General features: G+C 35.3%; 1 protein-coding gene across 1 annotated transcript; it reads right to left on the bottom strand.

Moving 5' to 3' along the window:
- Positions 1-555: 555 nt before the first annotated feature.
- LOC107895151 (ATP-dependent zinc metalloprotease FTSH 12, chloroplastic) lies at positions 556-27,779 on the bottom strand. The gene is made up of 19 exons (XM_016820397.2): positions 27,343-27,779; positions 26,261-26,445; positions 25,271-25,497; positions 24,634-24,911; positions 23,023-23,100; positions 22,686-22,928; positions 22,462-22,599; positions 22,205-22,372; positions 14,422-14,534; positions 13,655-13,871; positions 12,176-12,247; positions 6,419-6,538; positions 5,880-5,996; positions 5,588-5,764; positions 4,292-4,411; positions 4,132-4,206; positions 3,038-3,145; positions 1,544-1,624; positions 556-1,196 (listed from the first exon to the last, which is right to left on the bottom strand). The coding sequence occupies exons 1-19, from the start codon at positions 27,715-27,717 to the stop codon at positions 1,122-1,124; spliced, it is 2,967 nt and encodes a 988-aa protein (XP_016675886.2). The 5' UTR covers positions 27,718-27,779; the 3' UTR covers positions 556-1,121.

Below are 27,779 nucleotides of genomic sequence, written 5' to 3'. Positions count from 1 at the left end.
AGTGATCAACACAGAAACGTTAAGTCCTTATTTGGATAAAAAAAAACTTTTATAGTATAGATATATATATACACACTTTAATGACTAAATGATGCACTATGCCAATATTAAAAACTTATCAAACAACTGTAAATCAACTAAGCAACTAAAATGTAATCAAAATTGCATAATATCACAAGCAAAATTAATGCACACCACATGCAACGCATGTAATGATGAATGATTCATAAAAGCACAAACATAAATAATTTTTCGAACTAACATAGTTTAATTTATTAAATAAAGGAAAAACCATTGGAAAAATTTACGATACATTTATTTATAATATTATACAAATTCTTTAATTATGATCTGAAATATATTCCTATGATAATACTGAATTATCAAAATAATTTATCTAGTTTAATTATGTTTATAATTTTACCTTACATTGATTTAATAAATTAAAATATTTAAACATGTAAAATCATTTGCAATAAATTCGTCGATATAAAAATAAGGTATTAGCCTTTATCATATGTTCACAACATTATGGAATAGGGGATCAAAAAAGGCTAGGAACAACATACAACTTTTCATATTTTCATTTTCAGCATGTAAATTGCTCTAAAGATCTAAAGAATAAGAATCACAAGTAAATCTGAATTGAAATAGACCAAAACTTTTCAGGAGAGGAAATTACTATTACAGTTCAGGAAAATAATTATTATGCTTTGCTTATTGCACACAACACAGCTGACTTCCTGGATTTCCACCTTCCTTTGTTGAAACGAACTGCTTGAAAGTGGCATCTAGCTAGATGGATATTGGGACTTTCAACTCAATTTTAGCAATTCAGATTCTAATTTGTTGAAAAGTCAAACTGCAACTCATCTATGAAATTATGAAAGCTTCAATGGACTTCAGTAATATTATTGAATCATGATCATGAACATCATAATAAGCAAAGCTTTCACACGGAGCAGAGGCGCTTTTTGTATGTAATAACCCAAGCAACCATCAAAATTCCTCAGTTCGGAGACAAATACCGAAATTTGGAAGGTGGGGCTGATATCTAGCCTCTTGACATCCAACCATAAGTCTTGAATGCCACGATTTGTCATTAAATTTAGGAACCATTATCATCTGTGAAGGGGAGCAGGATATATGTCCAGAGGTTGATATCGTAAGCGATCATTATGAGGCAAAGGTCCCTCCTGTGCATTTAAACAAGTGTTATTAAGTGAAGCCAAGTTTGACTGAAACAAGTGAGTTGTTAGACAAAGATACAACTGGCAGTTAGGACGAACAAAAATGCATAAACAACTTAGCCAAGGCAACTATATCCCTAAATGGTAAATCCAGAAAGGGCCGGACAGTTCAATTCACCACATAAGCAGATGTTTTAAGGAATAATGTCCATATAAAACCAGCATTAGACATGCTAAAAACACTCATATCACAATTTTTTTTTCCAACACTCGGATCACTAAAATTTTATTTGTCCATACCTTTTCAGATTTGTAATGAATTATAATAGTTGATAAAATGCAAATAAAAATACCTCATCCAAGTTGATCTGGAATGGCTTGACAAAATCCTCAAACATCACTGGAGAGTGCCCCCTAATTTTCTCCTCAACTTCCTACAAGAAGAAACAACTCAATATGGTTAGGAGGGTCATAACAAAAAACCCAAGCCATGTTATAAGAGTTCCTAGGTGATACAATAGCCAATAATGGATACCGAAACTATAAATTCCACTCGGATGGATGTAATCTCCAAACCTTAATTATGTGAACATGTCATAATTCAGCAATCATGGCCCAATAGACTAGTGCAGAGTGTATTCGGATAGAATTACCCTTTAGTAAGGGCTGGCCAATACCATTTGGTATAAATTGCATAATCTCAGACATTCTGAACAGCATTTTTTTGATGTATGTTTCCAGAATCATTTTGAGATCTCTTTCTACGTGTAATTTTACATACTCTAATTTGGAAAAACTAATTCATTTTGAAGAAAGGAAAGTTTTTCTTGCCTAATCTCCATTATTTGAAAGAAAACAGCAGAAGATAAAGCAAAGATCATGTATACAATATGAAAAGTAACTGCTAAACCCAAAGATACATCAACATGTCAAAGTTGCAGTAAAAAAGTTGGTTAGTTCCCATTTGGTCTTCTTTTTTTATCAGGAGTAGCTGGCCACTTAAATTTAAATGCCACATTCTCACCAAATCATCAGCAAAAGTTTGGTCCTCATTCTCAACAGGAACCTAACAAGTTCTGAGGAAAGGCCAATTTACTTTCAAAACTGAAAATTTTTAAAGTTTATCTTGGATGAAATTATGCTTGTGAAAAGCATCAAGACCCTAAAGGGTCAGATATCTAACCAATGTATAGGCCAATTGCTTTGATAACTAAGAATGTAAAACTGATCTCAACAGAGAGGTTATAAGAAAATACACAGCCAATAGTTGCCAAAGTATAGGAGGTGGTCGTAATGGAAATTCAAGTATTTATCTCAAGAGGTCTACAGGAAAAAATGCAGTACGATAAGCCTCCGTCTCATGAGGTGCTTTACTACCAGATCATACTATTAGTTCCATAACATGAATATATATATAGCAATATACTCGCACGCCTTATGTTCCTATCTTATAATCTTACTTCTTGGCTTTCTGCTTCAAATGTTGTACGTTGTTTACATACAAGTAATTTCTGGTATAGGATGTCAACGATACACTTTGAGAATGGGCAACCATGGGATTCTCCATGATCATATGATAGAAAAGCATACATGCAACATGAAGATGTAGCTACTCAACTACATCAGTGAATCAGCAGTTTCCACAAAACTTAAAAAGGCAATAAAAGAGACCAAAATAAAAGTATAGAGGATCAAGGACAAAAAAGTGAGTTGATTAAAGGCCTCAACTGAATATGATTTATCCTAAGAGTTAATCCCAAGAACATTAAAGAATAATCCAGGACAACACAGGAAAATTGTCCAACTTTAAATCAACCAATATATGGAATAGGCGTATTTTAGCATACCAATCCTGTGATTCTTGACTTTTCCAACAGTTCCTTTGCAATCATATCCAGTATGTGCCTGTTGTCTTTCAAAGCATTTATTGCAAGCTCTTCAGTCTCTTCAATGTACTGCATGAACAACAAGCATCATAATTTGAATTGAAGTTAAAAAGTCAGAAAACTAAACACATCCTTCATATTTATACTTAAAAAGGAAAAAGTAAAGCATTTCAATGCCTGTTTAACAAACAAAAATCGTACACTCACAGATACCTTAAAGGCATGCACATCTTTTTTTTGAGATTTATAGAAGGTGCCGAATATCTATTTTGAAGTGAAACCAATTTGTTGGTAAAACTAAACATTGTCCCTAGTATGGTAGCACTTTACATGTTAAGAGTAGGAATTTTATAAGCCAAAACTCCATCCTACTTCAGATAAATTTCAGACAGTTCATCAGGTAATCAAATGATTAAGCTCCGCCAGAATTTCATATTCATCCTACGTGAAAATAACAGCAGTGACTATAATTTGCAATCAGACCTCATTGCAGCAGGGGTAGACATTCTTTCTTCATCTTTCTCATATACATACAGATGTGCATGTGTTTAGATTAAAATATGTATGAATAGCTATGGCATAATTCAAGCCAAATAGCTTGCTCACTGCTTCAAAGCCACTTCATGCCAGTTCTTACATGTAATTACATGAATGCATATAGTTAAGTGGGCAATTGCAAGAACAAATGCAGTACTCATTTTGAGGTAGCTGTCACAAGATCATATGTTCTGTGCATGCATTTGACAATACCATTTCATCATGCAGAAGAGTAATCATTTTGGCTGTAAAGAAGTAAAATCTAAGAGTAAGATAGACAATGTTACCACTTATCAAGCCGGTCAACTAACTAAAGATTTGAAGGGGGGGGGGGGGGAGGGGGGAGAGATTAAAGGATATTTCACCATATTTTGTTCTTCACCGATGGGATTCAGATTATAAAGAAACAGATATTTGTTACTACTGTGCAGGTAGTGGCACCTACTACTAATAGACTAACGGTACATAATCGCCATAGCAAACAACAGTTATAAAAAAACAGAGCAAGCTAAAATTACCCTTGTCAACTCTCGACTAAACAGCTCAGATACTTCAAGTGTCATATTGGAAGGAATTACATGAGGATCATCCCACTAGCAAAACAAAGGAGTAGGGAAAAATAATTAGTTAAAAAGAAATAGGATGTTTCTATTAAAATTTACAACTTGAGAGTTATACCCTATATTTTATTAATTCACCATCTGGGCTATCTGGTCGATCTAACAGCCCCACTCTTTTGGTTAGTTGAGAAAGCCCTAACCTTGCATTTTGTGGACTGATTACCATTTCCCTTGCAATCTGAAGAGACACATTCAGTGAGAAAAAACAAGATTTGAAGGGTACTTTTCATATAAAAAACAAAGACATAGGTCATTGTAAATTTAACACCCCGAAGTGCAATTAGTTTAGATACTTACATCCTTAAGAAAAATTATGATGTAAAAATAAGGCACATCTAAAATTATAAATAAAAAAACACTTTTACTAAAGCTTTAGCTCATACTTCAGACATGATTTCTTGGAGAAGAAAACTAAAACAAAATTTCCCTCTTAATGCCTGAAAGGTGAGTTGTGACAATGTAAAATGCCATGAGGCTAACCCTGGGTAAGAGCAAAAGTCAGAGACCAAAGGTTGAACAAGAGTCATAAAAACAATACAAACACAAAACAACCTATCTGTATATGTTCTACAGAAGTAAGCATCCATGTTCATGAGTCAATTTGATCTAGTCCTTAGGGCATTTGTGTGTAGTGCACCAAGTTGTGACTCAAGACATGCTATGCTTATGCAGCTGGAAAAGCTTCTAAAAAGACTACCAAGATAAACTACCAATAAAATCAGTGCTTAGGTTTGAGATAACAAATTCAGAAAAGAACTAGATCATGAAATCTTTGTTTGCTCCATTTCCATAACACTTTCTCATTAATGCAGAGTGTAACAAAGGTAAACCTAGCCCACTAACTTAGACGTCAGATATCATCAATTTTAACTCCAAGGCAGTTGTATGGCAGCAGGTACCTCAACTAGCTTCTCAACTCAGATTAGTTTGAACCAATGCAAGAGAAAAGACAGGGAGCCAGATAAATAAATTAAGGATTTTGAAATTCCATTTAACTTCAATAAAACATTTCTTCATCTCTTCTCAAAGTTACCTTTTTTTTCTTATTCCTTCTAACTAAACCAAATCAGTGCAGACACCTGCCTCAAGCTTCCTTAAGGTTCCACACAAAGTACACTATCACTGAGGCAGAAGATACTGGCAAAAGACAAATTATCCTGAACTCATATTCAACAGATTTCAGAAGGAAGCTTTGACTCCAAAATTCATCAAATCAAAAAAAAAGGAGAGAGGGGGGTGGGGTTAGTGGCGAGAACATGCTAACTTGACAAAGAGTAATATTTGTAACTTTTCCTCAAACTGAGCAATGCATTTAAACTATGCTATCAAAAAGAAAATGCTATAAGGCAATCACCTTTGTTATCTTTTCCAAATCATCCCTTCCACCATCAGTTATGTCATCACCAAACACAACACGTTCAGCACAACGTCCACCATGGGCTACCACCATTTGCATTTTCATGTAACCAAATGTTGTATAACCTTGGTCAACCATGTCTTCACGGGGGTAGAATACAGATATTGCCGTTTCCTATTCATGTTGGAAAGAAGAAGAAGAAGATAAAATAACAAAGAAAGGAAAATAAAAATAAAAAGTACATAACAAACCATCAAATAGAAACCAATTGAGGATAAAACATTTGTACCTTGCCACCAGGCAGGAGCTGAGAAAATGCATGCCAATCAAATCGAGGAAACAAGTGAGCTAAAACTATGTGCCCAGCTTCATGAACAGCCAGAAGTCTCTTCTTTTCAAAAGATACCTATATTATGTCAACCAAAAAAACCAGAAAAAATAAGCTAAAACATTCTATAATTCAAAATGATCAGCTTCCTTTCATTGTCAAATTTCCGATAATCAACAGGAAATAATTTAAAGGGCAATAGTAGTTATTCCACCAGCTTCTACTACTCCACCAAATGATTACACTAGGAGATTTTCATAAAACTTGAAAATCCTTTTTCAATTTTTTGTTACATGCTTTTAGTGCTAGCCAGTTTCAGGCTTCTAGGAGATCTTTCCCTGAAATTTTATAACCAGTAATCATATCTCTAGATGTAAAAATGCACCCTTGGAACAGAAAATATGAAAATCGAACTTCTTAAAGTCTGTGGCATATTACAACAAAAGGTTGCAAAGTTTGTCTGATAGCACTATTTAAGAATAGTAGATTTCAGCACTTACACTTGCTTCACATTTTTGTTGCTCTTCCTCTGTAAGGAGTACACCCATACCTTCAAGCAACTGTTTATCTAACACATCAATAATATCTTGCTGGGAGATCTTAGAATGCCCTTTTCTCACCTGCAATACGATATAAATGTAACAGAAACCCAAGGCCGAAGGAAACAACAAAAAATAACTTTCGCTCAGATTGCACTAGAGGTCACCACAGTAGTCCAAAGGTTTTCAAACAAGCTCCAGCACTAAGAAGCATGGACACAAACACAAAAACAGGAAACTGGCGTGTGCTACCATGTGGTTTGTACATAGAGTGTTGGATTTAGTTCCCGTGACCAGGGCTTAATTCCTGGTAGCCTCACACACACAAAATAACAAAAACAAAAGAAAGAGGCATGGACATAGCTACATCAATTAGGGCATGAACATGGTACAATATTATGGTTATATACACGTCTATATTATTTAAAATTTCACAGTTTGACAAAAAGAGAAAACAGAAAACAATATACATAATTGAGGGTACGTCACTATTAACAAATGCTTAAAAGTAATTTTATTATCATGCATAAATTCTCCATTGGGTTGATCTTCAAATTTATCTAAACCCAATTACTTTTTTCATCTAAAACCTCCAGCCCAGAAGGCGTGAAATCTTTTGACTAAGAAAGCTCACTTGTACCAAAAATTTTAAAAACTTGTGCCTCACGAGTTAAACTTATCTTTTCTTTCATAGCAGCTGTCACAAGCAGCTTTTCAACATCATTGTATCACCTTTCACTCCTTTATTGCATCAACTATGCTGTGTTCAGTTCTACTATGAACCTTAGCTATGAAGATTGATGCATGAGGCAAAGCCAAGGTATGACTAAACAGTCATCACAATCGCTCTCTCTTTTCACTAATATGGTGGCAATAATTATTTCTTGCTTCACCAGCATATAGCATGGCCACACTGTGTCTGTCTCATGCTGGAAAACAAAATAATCTTGTTATTTAACAGCTTTGGCATCTTTGGTAGTATATACATGTATCCAGCCATGTTAAACATTTAACCAGATTTGACATGGAAATGTAAATTGAGCCATGTCCATAGTTCACAGCTTCATAGAGGGGCTAACCTGAAAACTGGGATTACCAAACTCAACTCCTCCAGTGTCCCAATTTACAATTGACTGAAACAACATTGACAACCTGCTTTCTTTTACCAAATCACAGCTCTATTCCTACAGACTAACGAATATGATCAACTTAGGAGACAAAGCATCTATATATTTCCAGGCTACAGAGAGTGTAACATTTTCCTTTTTGGGGCTAAAGGTTGATAGGATTTGGGATTTATTGGTTTCTACATGATTTATATTTTGGGTTTGTTGAATTGTAAATCATTAAGTCAGACAGCATGTAATTTTAAGGAGGTTAAGAAAAAATTAATTACTCATTGATATTACAACAAGCATAATAATTTTACAATGGTAGTAACAATCAGTAAGACATTCCTAACAATTAAGCATTTGCAAACATGAATCAGCTATATCCGAAAGAAAGCTGTCATGAGGGCTAGATACACAACTGAGAGTAGACTAAAAACATACACTTCATTAGAATCTGTTAAGAACAGGCTTTTTCTATTCCGTCTTATTCATAAGAAATTACATAAATATTTATACACATAGTAAGCCTAACTTAGGAAACTCTATACTAGGAAACAAACTAACTCTAGGGATGCTGTCCAAAAAAAACAGCCTTAAAGTTAGGGATAGTAATCAGTAAAATATTTACAGAATCCTATCTGATACACTTAAATATTCCTTAATTAGTAAACTGTAATCTGACACTCCCCCTCAAGCTGGGAAGTGGATATCATCCATTCTCAGCTTGCTTACTAGTTTTTGAAACAACTTTCCAGACAACCCTTTGGTAAGTATGTCTGCTAGTTGACCATCAGTAGACACAAATGGAGTGCAAATTAAGCCACTGTCCAGTTTTTCCTTTATAAAATGTCTGTCAACCTCAACGTGCTTCATACAATCATGTTGAACTGGATTATGTGTAATATTGATAGCAGACTTATTATCACAATACAACTTCATTGGACCTTCCCACTTGATCTTCAAATCTTCCAAAATAATTTTTAGCCATAATAGCTCACAAATTCCAAGAGTCATCGCCCTAAATTCAGCTTCTGCACTAGATCTAGCCACAACATTCTGTTTTTTACTCCTCTAAGTCACAAGATTGCCTCCTAGGAAAGTGCAATAGCCCGAGGTTGATCTTCTATCAACCATATACCCTGCATAATCTGCATCAGTATAGGCTTCAAGGGTTAAATTCTCCCCCTTTTTAAATAGGATTCCTTTACCTGGCGTGGCCTTTAAGTACTGTAGAATTTGATACACAGCTCTAAGATGTGATTCTTTGGGGTTGTGCATAAACTGACTTACAACACCGACTGCATAGGCAATATCCGGTCTAGTATGAGACAAGTAAATAAGCTTCCCCACAAGTCTTTGATATGAACTTTTATCAACTGCTGCATCTTCTAGTGCATCTCTGAGTCTGTGGTTCACCTCTATGGGTGTGTCTGCTGGTTTACATCCCAACTTGCCTGTCTCTGTCAACAAATCAACTATGTATTTTTGCTGAGATATGAAGATTCCTTCCCGAGAGTGTGCCACTTCAATACCAAGGAAATATTTTAACTTTCCGAGTTCTTTGACTTCAAATTCTTTTACTAGGCATTTCTTTAAATTCTCCATTCCTTCCAGGTCATCACCAGTCACTATAATGTCATCTACATAGACTAATAAAGCAGTCACTCCCCCTGAAGATGAGTGTTTTACAAACAGAGTGTGATCTCCTTGACTCTGTTTATACCTCAACTTGAGCATTACTTTGGTAAATCTTCCAAACCAAGCCCTCGGGGACTGTTTTAGTCCGTACAAAGCCTTTTTTAGTCTGCAAACTACCTGTCTTGTATTTGGACCGAATCCTGGTGGAACATCCATATAGACTTCCTCCTCAAGATCACCATGTAAAAAGGCGTTTTTTATGTCAAATTGCTGTAATTTCTAGCCTCGGTTGGCAGCTAGTGACAACAACACTCTCACAGTGTTCATCTTTGCAACAGGGGCAAATGTCTCAAGGTAGTCTACTCCATACATTTGAGTGTACCCTTTAGCAACCAATCTTGCTTTGTACCTCTCCAAAGAACCATCTGATTTATACTTCACTGTGTACACCCAGCGACATCCCACTGGTTTCTTTCCTCTCGGTAATTTCACCAAGTCCCATGTCTTATTTTTTTCAAGAGCTTCCATTTCAACCTTCATGGCATTTTTCCAATTCTCATCTTCTAATGCCTCGGATACCGTTTTGGGAATGAAGATAGAATTTAGGCTAGTAAGAAAGGCTTTGTGGTTATGGGACAAATTTTTGTAAGACAAAAATAAGTACAAGGGATGTTTTGTACAGGCTCTAATCCCTTTTCTAATAGCAATGGGAAATTCATCTAAATTTTCAGTAGTTTCAGTAGTAGGTTCAGCAATTACCTCAGGTTGTATAGGAGGAGAAGATGATTGAACTTGCACCGGTGCCTTCTTCCTTGAGTAAACCAGTAAAGGACCAGTAGTGTCCTGAATCCCTCTTTGTGATTTGGGTGTATTAGGCTCTGTTTCAGGTTGCTGGACAGGAGCTGGAATGTGAGTGTTTAGTTGCTGGACGGGAGCTGGAATGTGAGTGTTTGGTTGCTGGACAGGAGCTGTAATGTGAGTGTTTGATTGCTGGACAGGAGCTGAATGTGAAGAAAAAAGAATTCTCTGTCCTTATCTTCTGTGAGTAAGATCTCCCCCTGAAGATAAGGGCGAGTAAAGAAATTCTCTTGTTCTGCAAAATTAACATCCGCTGATACATAAAATTTTTTTGTGGCTGGATGATAGCATTTGTACCCCTTTTGCGTGGAAGAATAATCGAGAAAGACACTTAATAGCTCGTGGATCAAATTTTCCTCTATTCTGAGAATGTACATGTACAAAGGCAACACAACCAAATATTTTGGGAGTAAGGTTACTTGAAGTATTGAAATCAGGAAAGTATTTTTTTAGAACTTGCATAGGACTTTGAGATTCAAGGACTTTTGTAGGCAATCAATTTATCATATGAGTAGCAGTTAAAACAGCCTCCCCCCAGTATTGTTTAGGGACATTTTTTTGGAACAAGAGGGCTCTTGTAATAGCTAAAATGTGACCATTCTTTTTTTCGGCAACACCATTTTGTTGGGATGTGCTAACACAAGATAACTCATGTATAATGTCTCTTTCTTGGAAATATGGTGAGAGAAATTGATTGAAATAGGCCTTGGCATTGTCTGACCTAAACTTTTTTATTTCAGCTCCAAATTGTGTTTCGATCATGTTGTAAAAGGCTGGAAAGACAAACCTTACATCAGATTTTTGTTTTAAAAGATATATCCAAGACGCACGGGTACAATCATCAATAAAGGATACAAACCACCGAGCCCCAGAAATATTTGAAATAGTGGATGGTCCCCAAACATCACTATGAATAAGAGTAAAAGGAGCGGATGTTCTTTTATTGCTTACCGAAAAAGAGGTACGTTTATGTTTTGCAAGTTCACAGACATCACAATGGAATTTTTCAACAGTTAATCCTTTGAACAATGAAGGAAACATAATTTTAAGGACTCTAAACGATGGATGACCAAGGCGGAGGTGATGGAGCCAAATTTGGTTTTTATTGGTTTTAATAGATTCGGATATGAAAGATAATGGTGAAGAATTCAGAGCACTAACTTCTCCACTGGATTCCTCAAGATAGTATAGGCCATTTACTTCCTTAGCATGTCCAATCATCCTCCTCGTATTCTGTTACTGAAAAAGACATCGATTGTGATAGAAAACCACACTACAGTTAGAGTCTTTGGTAATTCTTTGGATGGATAGAAGATTGGTAAATAGTTTTGGAACATGAAGGACATTTTTAAGAGTAAAGGTTTTGTTTATAACAATATCACCCTGACCAGCCACTGTGATCACAGAACCATCGGCTACTGTTATCTTTCTACTACTAGGACAAGGTGTATATGAAACAAATTTTTGTGAGGAGTGGGTCGTGTGGTCTGTAGCTCCTGAGTCAATGACCCAAGAACTTTTTGTGGATATATCCGAGATTTTAGAATTTTGAGAAGAGGATATATCTGAAAAAACCAAACCACTAGTACCTATTGAAGGAGATTTTTCCAATGATCCCAGCAGATTCTTCAACTTCTCAATTTCTTCTTTACTGAACTCAACAAATGATTCTTGAGAATTCCCTTCTCTAGTGTTGCTGGTTTTGACAGTTTCAGCCATGTTTCTTTTGAACAAAATTCTACAGGCTTGAGGGTTGATCGGGAATGAGAAGAAGTTGCCAGACAAAGAAAAAAATCCCAGAATTTGAGCTAAAAAACGGCTCTGATACCATGTTAAGAACAGGCTTTTTCTATTCCGTCTTATTCATAAGAAATTACATAAATATTTATACACATAGTAAGCGTAACTTAGGAAACTCTATACTAGGAAACAGACTAACTCTAGGGATGCTGTCTAAAAAAACAGCCTTAAAATTAGGGACAGTAATCAGTAAAATATTTACAGAATCCTATCTGATACACTTAAATATTTCTTAATTAGTAAACTGTAATCTGACAGAATCATATGTCAAAGCAATTATTTTTGGATTAATGACAAAATGAGTACTTACCGACATTATTGCTGCTTCATTGACAAGATTTCGGATATCTGCCCCGGAAAAACCAACTGTGCGAAATACAAGCTGTAGTGGGATGAGATAAGACAACAGTTAGCCCAAAACCAAATTAGTCTTTTTAGCATTCAAACTCAAACACTTAGTATGTCTAATTGAAAACTGATAAGCCATATTGTGCACATTACTGCACCAAAAAGGTGGCACTTCATTTTTCTAACGAAGAACTCTGATCTACACTTAAAATTCATATTCCTTTCTCTCTATTTTTTCTTTCCATTTTCCTGAAATACCATTTTCATTCTAACAGTAACATATTTTCTCTCCTCATTTTTACATTTATTTAAAAATTGCATTACTTCAAATTATTTGTCTATTTAATCCTTTTAAACAGAGTGTGGATTGTGCAACTGTGCAGTCATATACCAATGGGGTCTTAATAATTACGATAATATGAGAAAGCGCAGACGAAAAATCTTGTTCAATCAAATTACACATCAACCTTTATTTCTCAAAAACAATTACACAAAGACACTTGTTTGCTTGTCCCTTTTACTAGAGTGAAGCAACACAACCACCCAAATAACTTCACCTATATATATTGGTAAAAACAGCTGCCTAACTCATAGGAGTTAAAAAATGTTTACATAATACACATTCTTCAATGATTTTTCTCAGTGCAGTAGATGCAGAAGACAATATAAAATCCAGCAGAACCTTTCCAACTGAAAGAAAAATAGTGATAATGCTTGAGTTATTGGCAAGCTCAGTAAAGAAAAAGAAAGAGTAATTTTGTAAATTTGCCAACTACTAGAATTGTTTATCCCTTAAAATAAACTTCAGAAGGCAGCTTCCATTGCCTTCTCACCAAATTTGACAAAGAAATAAAAGCAGGTCAGAGAATATTGTAATCAGACCAAAAAAGATACAACATGAAGATTCTATCTTGACCAATCTCAGCAGCTTTTGAACCCATTCTTGAGCATGCCAAGAGTTGTGACTAGTTATGAAAACTGATATGCTTCAGGAAGGCAGAACAAGGGCTCATTGGTGATGTACAAGGTTAAGAAAATGACATCAAGTGCATAATTGATGGATAATAGAGCTTACTAGTGGACTAAGTGGTATGTATTTAACGTCAATTAGCTTTGGACAATGCCTTGTCCTTGTATAGAATTGGGCTCCTTTGCTTAATGCCAATTAGTTTTAACCTTGTAGGTTGGGTGCTTTAACACATAATCAGACTTTATAAAAGCATCAGATAAGTGTTACATGCAATGATGATGATGATGATGATGATGGTAAGAAAATGCTATTTATTTGTCAACAGCAGATATGTTATCCCTTTAATCCATAGGTGCGTGATACATGAAAAAAGAGTTGGATGAACTTGAGCAAATTTAGGAAAACACATGAATAAGTTAAGAACAGACAAACCACTATACATAGACACATGCTCAAATTACATTAACTTACCTGTTCAAAGTTCACATCTTCAGCTAGTAACTTTCCTGCACTATGCACACCAAATATTTGCACTCGTTGCTTTGCATCTGGCAAACCAATGTATAGACGGCGATCAATGCGTCCAAGGCGAACAAATTCAAGGTCCAATTCATCTGGCCTATTGGTGGCGCAGATGAATATCACTGCTTGTCTGAGTGAAAACCGATCAACACCAGTTTTTTCCTTCCTATATGATGTAGAGTTCAATAAGAAAACTATTTTGCAAGCATGAAAAGGCCTGAAAAATGTAGCTTAGTCTGCAAAGTCAACAAAACAACAAAATACAGAGCTCCTTTCAAGAACTAAAAATATGACCATTTTAGGATTCAAACTAATTCAACCTTTGACCAGATACTCTAGTACAGCACCAAAAGAGAGTACTTATCATTGTTCATTAAGTAAAAAGAAAAAAGTGAGGAAAAGTGAAAAATATTAACTAGAAGTGCAAAAATGAACATCAGCTAAACAAACTCTACCGAGTCAGTCCCACCACCCTGAAGGCCCAGAACTCATAACAAATCAATCTCTGTTAAAATGATTAGAATGTTTATTAATCTAAAAAGAAAATGAAAACAAGACACTTAGATGAGATGAGCACGGAAATTTGAATTAAACAATAATGAGTATTACTAAATATTGTTTAAGAATTCTAATCATTCTCCAATAAATTCAAAGGCAAACAAGTAGCTACAAGAGCAAATACTGGCATATGTAGTGACAAAAACTAGTACACTTACTCCCCATCAAGCTGAGCAATAAGTGCTTCAAATGTTGCCCTTCTGCGTGGATCTTTTCTTGCATGCCTTCCAGCAATGGCATCAATTTCATCAACAAACACAAATGCAGGTGCCTGGAACAAAGGATATGCAAGTAATTCTGATAAGCGGAAAACAACTAGAGTAAGGAAATCAATAATTATTACAAGGGAATTAGAATGAGAATGCTAGCATATTCGAACTGCTACTTGAAAATAACAATACTGTCAGTACTCAGCAAGCAAAATTATGAATACAGAGAGGATAAATTCCAATGTAGCATTTGGTTTCATTTAACCAATGTGTTCAACTAAAGCCATATCAGAATGCCAACAGAACCTTTGGAAATGAAAGTCCTCATGGTCCTTAAAAGATCAAGAAAAAGTCCTCATGGACCTTAAAAGACCAAGAAACAATTGGCTGAAATTTTAAAGAGAAAAAATAAAGGTAACTTCCTGACATCCATTATTCGTGCTAATAAATCCGGGAGAAGGTACATTATAACCTTTAAGGAAGGATGCTCAGTTGACTTTGATCAGTGTCCCTACTTCTTACAACGAAAGCTGTTCTCGTTGGTACTACAGTAGGCCTCTCCTTTCCATTAATAATATTACGTTCTTCTATGGCCAAGAGAGAGATGAATATAGAGTGTGATATAGGTATTAAAAGAAGAAAAAGCACAATCAATTGCCAATAACCAGTTCTAACTAATCTTAGGAGATTTTACTGTCTAAATTCTCAAGAATTTTTTTTTTAAAAGACCAAATGCTCAAGAAATAGTTACTAAGTTTTATGAAGTCTTCTATCTCTTATCCAAGGACTCATAAAAGGCAAAGAACTTTTTATCATTATCCATCAACATTAATCAAGTTTTTGCCGCAATCCAAACTGTCTTTCTTTTAGTAACTGAGACTACTTAAGGTAATTATGACACTAAATTATGAATAAAAGGCAACCATGAATAGAAAGAGATTATGATGTTAAATCGTGATGCAGACATGGATTACAAAATACTGTGTTATTTAAAATTTTGGTGGTTGGCGCAAATACTGGAAGCAAGTAGAGTAATTGTAGTCCTACAAGGTAGTAGAGACAATGTGGGGATTGGCAAATAGTGTATGATAAAATTTAATCATTTTGAGATAATGCAGAGTTCAGATGGTGCAAGCTGTGAAAGATGGCAGAGCAGCGCATGCGTTGAAAACTTTGGAAGTCACTCTTGTCAGATTACAGTTTCCTAATTAAGGAATATTTAAGCGTATCAGATACGATTCTGTAAATATTTTATCCCTAACTTTAAGGCTGTTTTTAGGGACAGCATCCCTAGAATTAGTTTGTTTCCTAGTATAAAGTTTCCTAAGTTAGGCTCACTATGTGTATAAATATTTATATAATTTCTTGTGAATAAACAGAATTGAAATAGTCTGTTTTTAACATAGTATCAAAGCTTTTTTAACCCGATTTCTGGGATTTTTTTCTTTTCCTGGCGATTTTTTTTTTACTCCCAATCAACCTCAAGCCTGTAGAATTTGTTCAAAAGAAACATGACTGAAACTGTCAAAACCAGTAACACTGGGGATTCCATATGGTGCACCTACTGTAACAAACCCCGTCACACTAAAGAAAGATGCTGGAAAGTCCATGGGAAGCCACAGACAACAAACAAAAAATTTTCAAAAAAAGGTGGACAACAAAAGGGACAAGGGCGAGCAAATACAACAAGATAGCTGGATGGAAAAAATAATTCTCAAGAATCACCTGTTGAATTCAATAAAGAAGAAATTGAGAAGTTAAAGAATTTGCTGGGATCATTGGAAAAATCTTTTTCAACAGGTACTTGTAGTTTGTTTTTTTTCAAGTATATCCTCTTCTCAAAATTCTAAAGCCTCAGATATACTCACCAAAAGTTCTTGGGTCATTAACTCAGGAGCTACAGACCACATGACCCACTCCTCAAAAAAATTTGTTTCATATACACCTTGCCCTAGTAGTAGAAAGATAACAGTAGCCGATGGTTCTGTGATCACAGTGGCTGGTCAAAGTGATATTGTTATAAACAAAACCCTTACTCTTAAAAATGTCCATGTTCCAAAACCATTTACCAATCTTTTATCCATCCAAAGAATTACCAAAGACTCTAATTTTAGTGTGGTTTTCTATCACAATCGATGTCTTTTTCAGGAACAAAATACGAGGATGATTGGACATGCTAAGGAAGTAAATGGCCTATATTATCTTGAAGAATCCAGTGGAGAAGTTAGTGCTCTAAATTCCTCACCATTATCTTTCATATCCAAATCTATTAAAACCAATAAAGACCAAATTTAGCTCCATCACCTTCGCCTTGGTCATCCATCATTTAGAGTCCTTAAAATTATGTTTCCTTCATTGTTCAAAGGATTAACTGTTGAAAAATTCCATTGTGATGTTTGTGAACTTGCAAAACATAAACGTACCTTTTTCGGTAAACAATAAAAGAACGTCCGCTCCTTTTACTCTTATTCATAGTGATGTTTGGGGACCATCCACTATTTCAAATATTTCTGGGGCTCAGTGGTTTGTATCCTTTATTGATGATTGTACCCGTGTGTCTTGGATATTTCTTTTAAAACAAAAATCTGATGTAAAGTTTGTCTTTCCAACCTTTTACAACATAATCAAAACACAATTTGGAGCTGAAATAAAAAAGTTTAGGTCAGACAATGCCAAGGACTATTTCAATCAATTTCTCTCACCATATTTCCAAGAAAAAGGCATTATACATGAGTCATTTTGTGTTAGCACACCCCAACAAAATGGTGTTGCCGAACAAAAGAATCGTCACATTTTAGCTATTACAAGAGCCCTCTTGTTCCAAAAAAATGTCCCTAAACAATACTGGGGAGAGGCTGTTTTAACTGCTACTCATATGATAAATTGATTGCCTACAAAAGTCCTTGAATCTCAAAATTCCATTGTGATGTTTGTGAACTTGCAAAACATAAACGTACCTCTTTTCCGATAAGCAATAAAAGAACATCCGCTCCTTTACTCTTATTCATAGTGATGTTTGGGGACCATCCACTATTTCAAATATTTCTGGGGCTCGGTGGTTTGTATCCTTTATTGATGATTGTACTCGTGCGTCTTGGATATTTCTTTTAAAACAAAAATCTAATGTAAGGTTTGTCTTTTCAACCTTTTACAATATAATCAAAACACAATTTGGAGCTGAAATAAAAAGGTTTAGGTCAGACAATGCCAAGGACTATTTCAATCAATTTCTCTCACCATATTTCCAAGAAAAAGGCATTATACATGAGTCATTTTGTGTTAGCACACCCCAACAAAATGGTGTTGCCGAACAAAAGAATCGTCACATTTTAGCTATTACAAGAGCCCTCTTGTTCCAAAAAAATGTCCCTAAACAATACTGGGGAGAGGCTGTTTTAACTGCTACTCATATGATAAATTGATTGCCTACAAAAGTCCTTGAATCTCAAAATTCCATTGTGATGTTTGTGAACTTGCAAAACATAAGCGTACCTCTTTTCCGATAAGCAATAAAAGAACATCCGCTCCTTTACTCTTATTCATAGTGATGTTTGGGGACCATCCACTATTTCAAATATTTCTGAGGCTCGGTGGTTTGTATCCTTTATTGATAATTGTACCCGTGCGTCTTGGATATATCTTTTAAAACAAAAATCTGATGTAAGGTTTGTCTTTCCAACCTTTTATAACATGATCAAAACACAATTTGGAGCTGAAATAAAAAGGTTTAGGTCAGACAATGCCACGGACTATTTCAATCAATTTCTCTCACCATATTTCCAAGAAAGAGACATTATAGATGAGTCATCTTGTGTTAGCACACCCCAACAAAATGGTGTTGCCGAAAAAAAGAATGGTCACATTTTAGCTATTACAAAAGCCCTCTTGTTCCAAAAAAATGTCCCTAAACAATACTGTGGGGAGGCTATTTTAACTGCTACTCATATGATAAATTGATTACCTACAAAAGTCCTTGAATCTCAAAATTCCATTGTGATGTTTGTGAACTTGCAAAACATAAACGTATAAAAGAACATCCGCTCCTTTTACTCTTATTCATAGTGATGTTTGGGGACCATCCACTATTTCAAATATTTCTGGGGCTCGGTGGTTTGTATCCTTTATTGATGATTGTACCCGTGCGTCTTGGATATATCTTTTAAAACAAAAATCTGATGTAAGGTTTGTCTTTCCAACCTTTTACAACATGATCAAAACACAATTTGGAGCTGAAATAAAAAAGTTTAGGTCAGACAATGCCAAGGACTATTTCAATCAATTTCTCTCACCATATTTCCAAGAAAGAGACATTATACATGAGTTATCTTGTGTTAGCACACCCCAACAAAATGGTGTTGCCGAAAAAAAGAATGGTCACATTTTAGCTATTACAAGAGCCCTCTTGTTCCAAAAAAATGTCCCTAAACAATACTGGGGGGAGGCTGTTTTAACTGCTACTCATATGATAAATTGATTGCCTACAAAAGTCCTTGAATCTCAAAGTCCTATGCAAGTTCTTGAAAAATACTTTCCTGATTTCAATACTTCAAGTAACCTTACTCCCAAAATATTTGGCTGTGTTGCCTTTGTACATGTACATTCTCAAAATAGAGGAAAATTTGATCCATGAGCTATCAAGTGTGTCTTTCTCGATTATTCTTCCACGCAAAAGGGGTACAAATGCTATCATCCAGCCAAAAAAAAATTTTATGTATCAGCGGATGTTAATTTTGCAGAACAAGAGAATTTCTTTACTCGCCCTTATCTTCAGGGGGAGATCTTACTCACAGAAGATAAGGACAGAGAATTCTTTCTTCTTCACATTCCAGCTCCTGTCCAGCAACCAAACACTCACATTACAGCTCCTGTCCAGCAACCAAACACTCCCACTCAGTCCTTGCCTGGTAACCAACCTGCCCGACTCGAAACTATGGCCCCTATGCAACTTGAAACAGAGCCTAATACACCCAAATCACAAAGAGGAATTCAGGACACTACTCGTCCTTTACTAGTTTACTCAAGGAAGAAGGCACTGGTGCAAGTTCAATCATCTTCTTTTCCTATACAACCTGAGGTAATTGCTGAACCGACTTTGAATACTAATACTAAAACTACTGAAAATTTAGATGATTTTCCCATTGCTATTAGAAAAGGGACTAGAGCCTATACAAAACATCCCTTGTACTTATTCATGTCTTACAAAAATGTCCCAAAACCACAAAGCCTTTCTTACTAGCCTAAATTCTATCTCCATTCCCAAAAATGTATCCGAGGCATTAGAAGATGAGAATTGAAAAAATGCCATCAAGGTTGAAATGGAAGCTCTTGAAAAAAATAAGACATGGGACTTGGTGAAATTACCGAGAGGAAAGAAACCAGTGGGATGTCGCTGGGTGTACACAGTGAAGTATAAATCAGATGGTTCTTTGGAGAGGTACAAAGCAAGATTGGTTGCTAAAGGGTACACTCAAATGTATGGAGTAGACTACCTTGAGACATTTGCCCCTGTTGCAAAGATGAACACTGTGAGAGTGTTGTTGTCACAAGCTGCCAACCGAGGCTAGAAATTACAGCAATTTGACATCAAAAACGCCTTTCTACATGGTGATCTTGAGGAGGAAGACTATATGGATGTTCCACTAGGATTCGGTCCAAATACAGGATAGGTAGTTTGCAGATTAAAAAAGGCTTTGTACGGACTAAAACAGTCCCCGAGGGCTTGGTTTGGAAGATTTACCAAAGTAATGCTCAAGTTGGGATATAAACAGAGTCAAGGAGATCATACTCTATTTGTAAAACACTTATCTTCAAGGGGAGTGACTGTTTTATTAGTCTATGTAGATGACATTATAGTGACTGGTGATGATCTGGAAGGAATGGAGAATTTAAAGAAATGCCTAGTAAAAGAATTTGAAGTCAAAGAGCTCAGTAAGTTAAAATATTTCCTTGGTATTGAAGTGGCACACTCTCGGGAAGGAATCTTCATATCTCAGCAAAAATACATAGTTGATTTGTTGACAGAGACGGGCAAGTTGGGATAGCAGAGGTGAACCACAGACTCAGAGATGCACTAGAAGATGCAGCAGTTGATAAAAGTTCATATCAAAGACTTGTGGGGAAGCTTATTTACTTGTCTCATACTAGACCGGATATTGCCTATGCAGTCAGTGTTGTAAGTCAATTTATGCACAACCCTAAGGAATCACATCTTAGAGCTGTATATCAAATTCTACAGTACTTAAAAGGGCACGTCAGGCAAAGGAATCCTATTTAAAAAGGGGGAGAATTTAACCCTTGAAGCCTATACTGATGCAGATTATGCAGGGTCTATGGTTGATAGAAGATCAACCTCGGGCTATTGCACTTTCCTAGGAGGCAACCTTGTGACTTGGAGGAGTAAAAAACAGAATGTTGTGGATAGATCTAGTGCAGAAGCTGAATTTAGGGTGATGGCTCTTGGGTTTTGTGGGTTACTATGGCTAAAAATTATTTTGGAAGATTTGAAGATCAAGTGGGAAGGTCCAATGAAGTTGTATTGTGATAATAAGTCTGCTATCAATATTGCACATAATCTAGTTCAACATGATCGTACGAAGCACGTTGAAGTTGACAGACATTTTATAAAGGAAAAACTAGATAGTGGCTTAATTTGCACTCCATTTGTGTCCACTGATGGTCAGCTAGCAGACATACTTACTAAAGGATTGTCTGGGAAGTTGTTTCAGAAACTAGGAAGCAAGCTGAGAATGGATGATATCCACTACCCAGCTTGAGGGGGAGTGTCAGATTACAGTTTCCTAATTAAGGAATATTTGAGTGTACCAGATAGGATTCTGTAAATATTTAATCCCTAACTTTAAGGCTGTTTTTAAGGACAGCATCCCTAGAATTAGTCTGTTTCCTAGTATAAAGCTTCCTAAGTTAGGCTCACTATGTGTATAAATATTTATGTAATTTCTTGTGAATAAACAGAATTGAAATAGTCTGTTTTTAACAACTCTCAATGGTTGTTCTCATGAAAAGGTGGTGAATGAAGAGTATTTGGTAGAATGTCATACAATGCCAAAAAGAATTAACTGTTTTCTCTTGTTTCTAGAACTTTTGGAAGAATAAAAGGCATATTTCTTCTATTTTCCACATTAACTCAAAACTTTTTTTTTCTGATTTTAGAAACTAAAAACATCAATTTTTTTAACTTTCTACTTATTTTGGAAGCATAAAAGATATCTTTTTCCATTTTCTATGTTAACTTTTTCAGATTTTAAAAATTAAAAACATCAATTTTTTTTAACTTTTTACTTATTGTTAATTAAAAAGAAAAAAGAAAAGGGCAAAATTACAACAAAATCAGACAACCACTTTATTCATTAATTATTCCAACTATGATTTTGCTTCACCACTCTATTTCTTAAAACATTTGAGAAGCTATTCACGGAGTATATTAGGGGTGAAAATTGAAAGAGCTATTTTAGAACTGCACCTGGAATCCAACTGATTTAAGTTTCAAGACAGTTTACAGAAACTTCAATCAAGTCAAACCAAGAAAGCTTTAGTATCAATTAGCTTTCATGCTTTCGATGTGTAAAGTAGTTCCAAATCACCAGAGCAACCAGATTCCAACAGCAAAAAATGAGCTCCGAAATGTCAATAAATAAATGAGCCAAAATGGAACCAAAAATTAACAATTTTTTTCAAAATTGAAGGGAGCGGGGGGATGAAGGAGGAGGCTTACATTTCTCCTTGCTATAGAAAACATCTCATTGATCCTAGCTGCACCACTTTTTTCACTATCTGTAAACTCTGCACCAGAAGCAAAAACAAAAGGCAACCCACTTTCTTTAGCTAGTGTTCTGGCAAAAAGTGTTTTGCCTGTCCCAGGAGGTCCAGAGAGAAGTACACCCTATAATGACATAACAATGACATGCTTACCTTAGAATCCAATCAATAGTAGTAGACTGAGAAAACATCCATCAAGTATAAAAAGTTTACCCTAACAAACTGAACGCCTTTTTCATAGTATTGCATAGGATTTCCCATGTAAATCATCAGCTCATCAAGAAGATCCCAGACATCACCACCCAATACCACTTCTTTGTACATGGATTTTGTTTCACTATCTCCAACTGGCTGAATAAGTACAGAATGAAATCAGAATTTAAGAATGTGAAGAATTTGACAGCAGGGAAAAACAAAAGGGAAATTTGAAATTTTACCAGAATGAAGTTTTCCGCATAAGCCATATCAAAGAGTTGGTTATACTTTTTGTAAAGAAAACGCTTAGAAGTGATATGGAGAAGCATTGCAGACTCCCTAATTAACCATAAAATTAATAATCCAGGAACTAGTGCAATCACAACTTTCATAAAATAATGGATCTGTCGCTTCTGAAGGAGGTCTACTTCAACTCCAGAACTTGAGATAATCTCAAATAAGTGAGGATCAAGGGGAATATCAACCTGCCAAAGAGGTATGGCAACAAGAAATTTTATGAAAAGGATATGTATATATAACTCTGTTTCAGAAGCAACAAGAAAGAAACATCGTACTTACGATATATTCTAACGGAAAACCTTCTTTCATTGTTACATACAATCTTTTCAAGTCCTCAGTGAACACGACAGCAGCAACCTGTTTTTAAAAAGAATGCATTATCAAAACTTCCTCCACTGCTATTCTGGTATCCCACAAAAATCATACAGTAATAATTGTTTTAACAACAAATAATTATGTTAGCACCATGCATTTTATCCCCTGAATTTCGTGTCACAATGTACCTACTCACTTTCTTTTATGTTGGATTCACACTTTCTAAAATTTACAGGATTTCTATAAAACCATCTAAATCCTCACCCCAAAAAGCAAATAAAGGGAATATGCTTATGAAGATGCACGTGCAAGTGCAAGCACATTGGCAATGCACATGCTTACATATGTACATGACAGATGAGCACACATGCCTGCAAACAAATATATGTCTACACAGACACCACATATTCAAAGGTTGCAAGTACCATATTGATAAGCAGCATTCCATTTTCTCAGAAAAGTTGTAAATGCTGGTACAATGCATTTCGATATACCATTTCAGTCTTATGACATATATAATGAAATGAATTTCAGACATTTGTTTATATGCATGAAATGAAAACAGGAAAATTAACTCAAGTTACATAATTCAAAATCATTTGAACAATATTAATAACAGAGAATATAAATGAGACTCTCTTCGATTATAACAATACCAAAATGTAAATCATCACAGTATCATAGTCCACTAAACAATAATCAAAATAAAAAATTTTAAACAAAAGTAATTGAGAAATTTGCCACAAATAAAATCTTCTTGCTTAGTAAAACTGAATATACAGGTGAAGACGTTTTAACTTTTTAGTGGGCAAATGCCCACCCATTCAAATCACCAAGCACCTAGAGGATATAACTGGAAGTGAAAAATGTGGCAGCTCTTAATTTCTAGAATAAGAAAACCATACAGCACTTATCTTTAAGACAGAACACCAAGCTCGGTTTGGAGTAAACACAAAAGTTATATGTTTTATTATGCATGACCACTGGAATTTATTGACCCATTCTGCCCATGTTTCTGAAGTATCAGATTTTATGTAGGTCCTCTTTCCCTCCACATGGACTTTCATTTTGCCAATCTCTCAACAACTCCTTACCTTTCTGAGAGGAAAATTGAAGTAATTTTACTGCTCTACAACACAAATCTGTAACTATATAATTCCTGGTGTTTGCAGCTTTTGCCTTTTGGTGTTATAAGGCAGCTATTCTCAAGTGATTTTATGAGATCTGTAGCATTAGATTTTGAAAATGAAAAACATAATAAAAAACCACAGAAGATTTGCTCTCACTGAAACATAATGCTTTGAAACAAGCCAGTACAAAGAAATAAACTGAGACTGAGAGGTACATAAAACAAATGGAATGTACCAGCATGTACTCTCATCTAGACAACTATGGTATTAATGTGTGTATGAATTTTGAGGGTAACAATATGAAATTCACCAATGAAATGCAAAATAAATTCCAGTTAGTAAGGTATGGAAAACAATAAAAAAATATTCAAGCAATGGAATTCAAGAAGCATGCTAATTATTTCCCAAAAAGTGCAAGAATAAACAAGACGGGACACCAACTTACCTCAGAGGACTCAATTTTTTGAAGAAAGTAAGTGTAAGGTAGTTTAGGGCGATAGCGCCACCATCTCTTAGATATCCATAGAGCTCTAGTTCCCTGTGTTTCTGTTACCTTTTCAACTACATCCTTGCGAAGGCTATTTTCCACCTCTTTCATGTCAAATTCAACCACATACTTGGCATTTATGGAATCTAATTGCTCAGATAACTTTTCCTTTCTCAGGATCTCTTTCCAAGCTTGAAGCCTGTCACGCCATGTTCCCATGCTATCTGGAACTTCACCTGCCGGAGCAAGCATGAATAAAACAGGGTGTCAATAAACACAAAGGGAAAAATATTCAGTCATTATAGATAGATAAAATTCAAGTCAAATACCCAAAAAACCGACATGACTTTAAGAAAAAAACTTGTCATAAATTAACCACAAGTTATATACCTGACATGCAGAAAATACTAAAGCAGGAAGCCAGTTACTACTCATGTACTGGAGACGAACTAAGGTAAAATACTAGAATGAAAAGTTTCCATTGAAAAAAAGAGAAGACTCAAAACACAATGCAAGAGAACTTTCTTCTATAGAAGCAAATAAAAGCCTTGCATTAATGATTGATGGCTATGTACAAGCATATATATTAACTAACCTGAAATGCCTAACTCTTTTCTCAGCTCCTCCTTTTCTTCTGCATTCAATCGTGCATCACTGTCAATAATTTGTTTCACATTCTCCTTAGAAGACTCTGGATCATCGTCCCACGCATTTTCTCCAACATAAAAACTATCGTGAATAAGCATTCCATTCGGTCCTTCAATGAATTTCTTCAATTTGAGGCCTTTGGGAGTTGTCTTCCTCCATAACCCCTTCTTAAACCTGTAATTACATGAAAGCTAGAGATATAAGAATTAACCGAAAGGCCTCCATGCCGCCAAATCTCTGTGTTGCCTTACCATTTTCAATGTTTGTATCACAAGAAAGAACTCAAATTAACAAAGCTCAAAGACAATAGAACTGGGAAAGAAAAATAGATTATAGGCACACGTGAGGATTTATAGGCCAAATAAATGCTTCATAATAACCAACAATAGACTAAACATAAGATGCAGGTTACTTGATACTCAAAAACAGTAGATATAGATAAAATGATTGGGAATAGTATATGTGCAGAAGATATCACTTGCATTCCCTTCAAGAATTTAGTAAATTAAAGAAGAACACATTCTTTTTAACACAACAAATCACTTACTTCCACAATTATGTATGAGTATCTAGACCTTTACTCAAAATGATACTGTGCATTGTCCAAAAATAGATTCATAGACAGATTTTGAACAAAATCTTTATATTATAAAAGATTGATATTTTTGAAAATCCCTACACACACATGAAAGTAACCAACTTACTTCAAAACCAAGAAAATAAATAAACAATAAGCAGAAAAATCTAAAAGGTTTAATATCACAAAAATTATTTAGAAGGAGATTAAACTTCCATTAAAACATGAACTTAGATGTTGGTTGAGTAAAATATCATGCAGCAAAGCACAACTAGATAGTCATGCCTGGTATATTATTAGAATATAAAGAAATTAGTAAACTGCAATTGTAATTGCAAGTAATAAAAGAAATGCATTTACTTTCTAATATTATTAGGAGATGGCTCAGGAATCAAAGCCTCCATATAAGCCTCTGTTAATTGTTTTCTTTCTTGATCTTGTTGAGGAGCTCGCACAACAGCATACAACTTTTGACAAGAAATTATTGCAACAAAAATATAGAGGATCAAAGCAGTTATCCGTTTGAGCTCCCAATTTTTTAAATCCTGAAAAGAGTTAACCAATTATCAGCTTAAAAACAATGAAATGGTCCAGGGAAAAAAAATAGAAAAGCAGAAAGCTACTGCAAAGTGGTACACAATGAACTATATCCTGAAACTCAACTTCCTTGAGCAGTCAATAGGGTAACAATTAAAGGGCAAGTAGAAAGGCACTCTAGCACTATTCCCAATCACTATTAAAGATTGCTACAATATTGTTATGTTGGTTTATTTTCAGGGAAATTTTAATTTTTTAATTCAAAAAAACCTGAAGATGCACTGAAAATCATCGCATTTGTTGCCTATCAACAACATTTGACCTTTTACGATCATGAAAGGGGGAAAAAACTATATTTGCCTTTAACATTTTATTCTAACTTATACTATGCGTTCAACAGTTGTTCGGCAGTGAATTTACTATTTACAGAATTCCTAAGTTGGAGGACAATTTTATATAGAAGCAAATGAAGAAAAGAATTCCAAAAAGAAAAGTCAACTGAAGCAAATTTCAAGGCATGGTGGCAAAAAATCCAGAAAGACTCCTTATAAAAGCTTGTAACAGCCTAATGATGCACATTCCTTCTAGGAATATGTTAGCCTTTGGTGCTCTATTTGGTTAGCGAGTCGGTTCAAACAACAGCAATAGACCATTACCGGGCATAGCCAAAACTTTCGAAACTAGACAGGAGAGAAACTGGATTGTAGAGACTAGTCATATACTTCCATGGATAATATCTGTTTACGACATTTGCAGGCTTTGTGATAATGATAATTCAGTAGCTTAAACCATTATGGATTTCAGTAGTTATTTATTAAACTATTTTTAATTTGTAATTCATTAGTTAAATTTTTTTTCTAAGAAAATGCAATAGCCAAATAGGAAAAAGAAACAAAGAAACTAACCTTCCAACGATCCCACCGGTTCCAGCTAACAAACTCGGGAAGCAACTCAGTCCGTAACCGATTGAATTCACCCTCGCCCTTCCTGAGCCCTTGGTTAACTCGCCCGACCAACTCACCAACCCTCACATTCGCCTCATCCAAATCAAACCCGGTTTCCTTCTTAACCGACTCCCCAAATTTGGACCAGAACTTCTGGGAGCCGAGGCGGAGCCAAGAGAAGGCATTGGAGCCAGACCCACTGGGATTGGCAGACGAAGAAGAAGCTCTAATTTTGAGCCTGCGCCTTGTAGGGAGCTGATAGAAAGTGAGGGTTTGAGGGGTTTTAGAGGAAGAAAAGAGAAGAGGGGTTTGGGCGCAGGGGATTGAAACCTCCATCCAGAGTTGTTCTGATTGGGGAGGGGGGTGGTTTGAGGGGTTTATCTAAACTAAATATGAAC

This window comes from Gossypium hirsutum, chromosome A13 (assembly GCF_007990345.1).
Source record: "Gossypium hirsutum isolate 1008001.06 chromosome A13, Gossypium_hirsutum_v2.1, whole genome shotgun sequence".
Classification (NCBI taxonomy): Eukaryota; Viridiplantae; Streptophyta; class Magnoliopsida; order Malvales; family Malvaceae; genus Gossypium; species Gossypium hirsutum.
Note: the sequence above shows the minus strand (reverse complement) of the source record. Positions and strands in the feature narration are given on the sequence as shown.

Coding starts and splice junctions, on each gene's coding strand:
- LOC107895151 (XM_016820397.2), bottom strand. CDS start 27,717: ATGGAGGTTTCAATCCCCTGCGCCCAAACCCCTCTTCTCTTTTCTTCC. Junction 22,373..22,461: donor AAGGCGTTCAGTTTGTTAGG/GTAAACTTTTTA, acceptor ATGTCATTATAG/GGTGTACTTCTCTCTGGACC. Junction 4,412..5,587: donor ATTTGGAAAAGATAACAAAG/GTGATTGCCTTA, acceptor GTGTCTCTTCAG/ATTGCAAGGGAAATGGTAAT.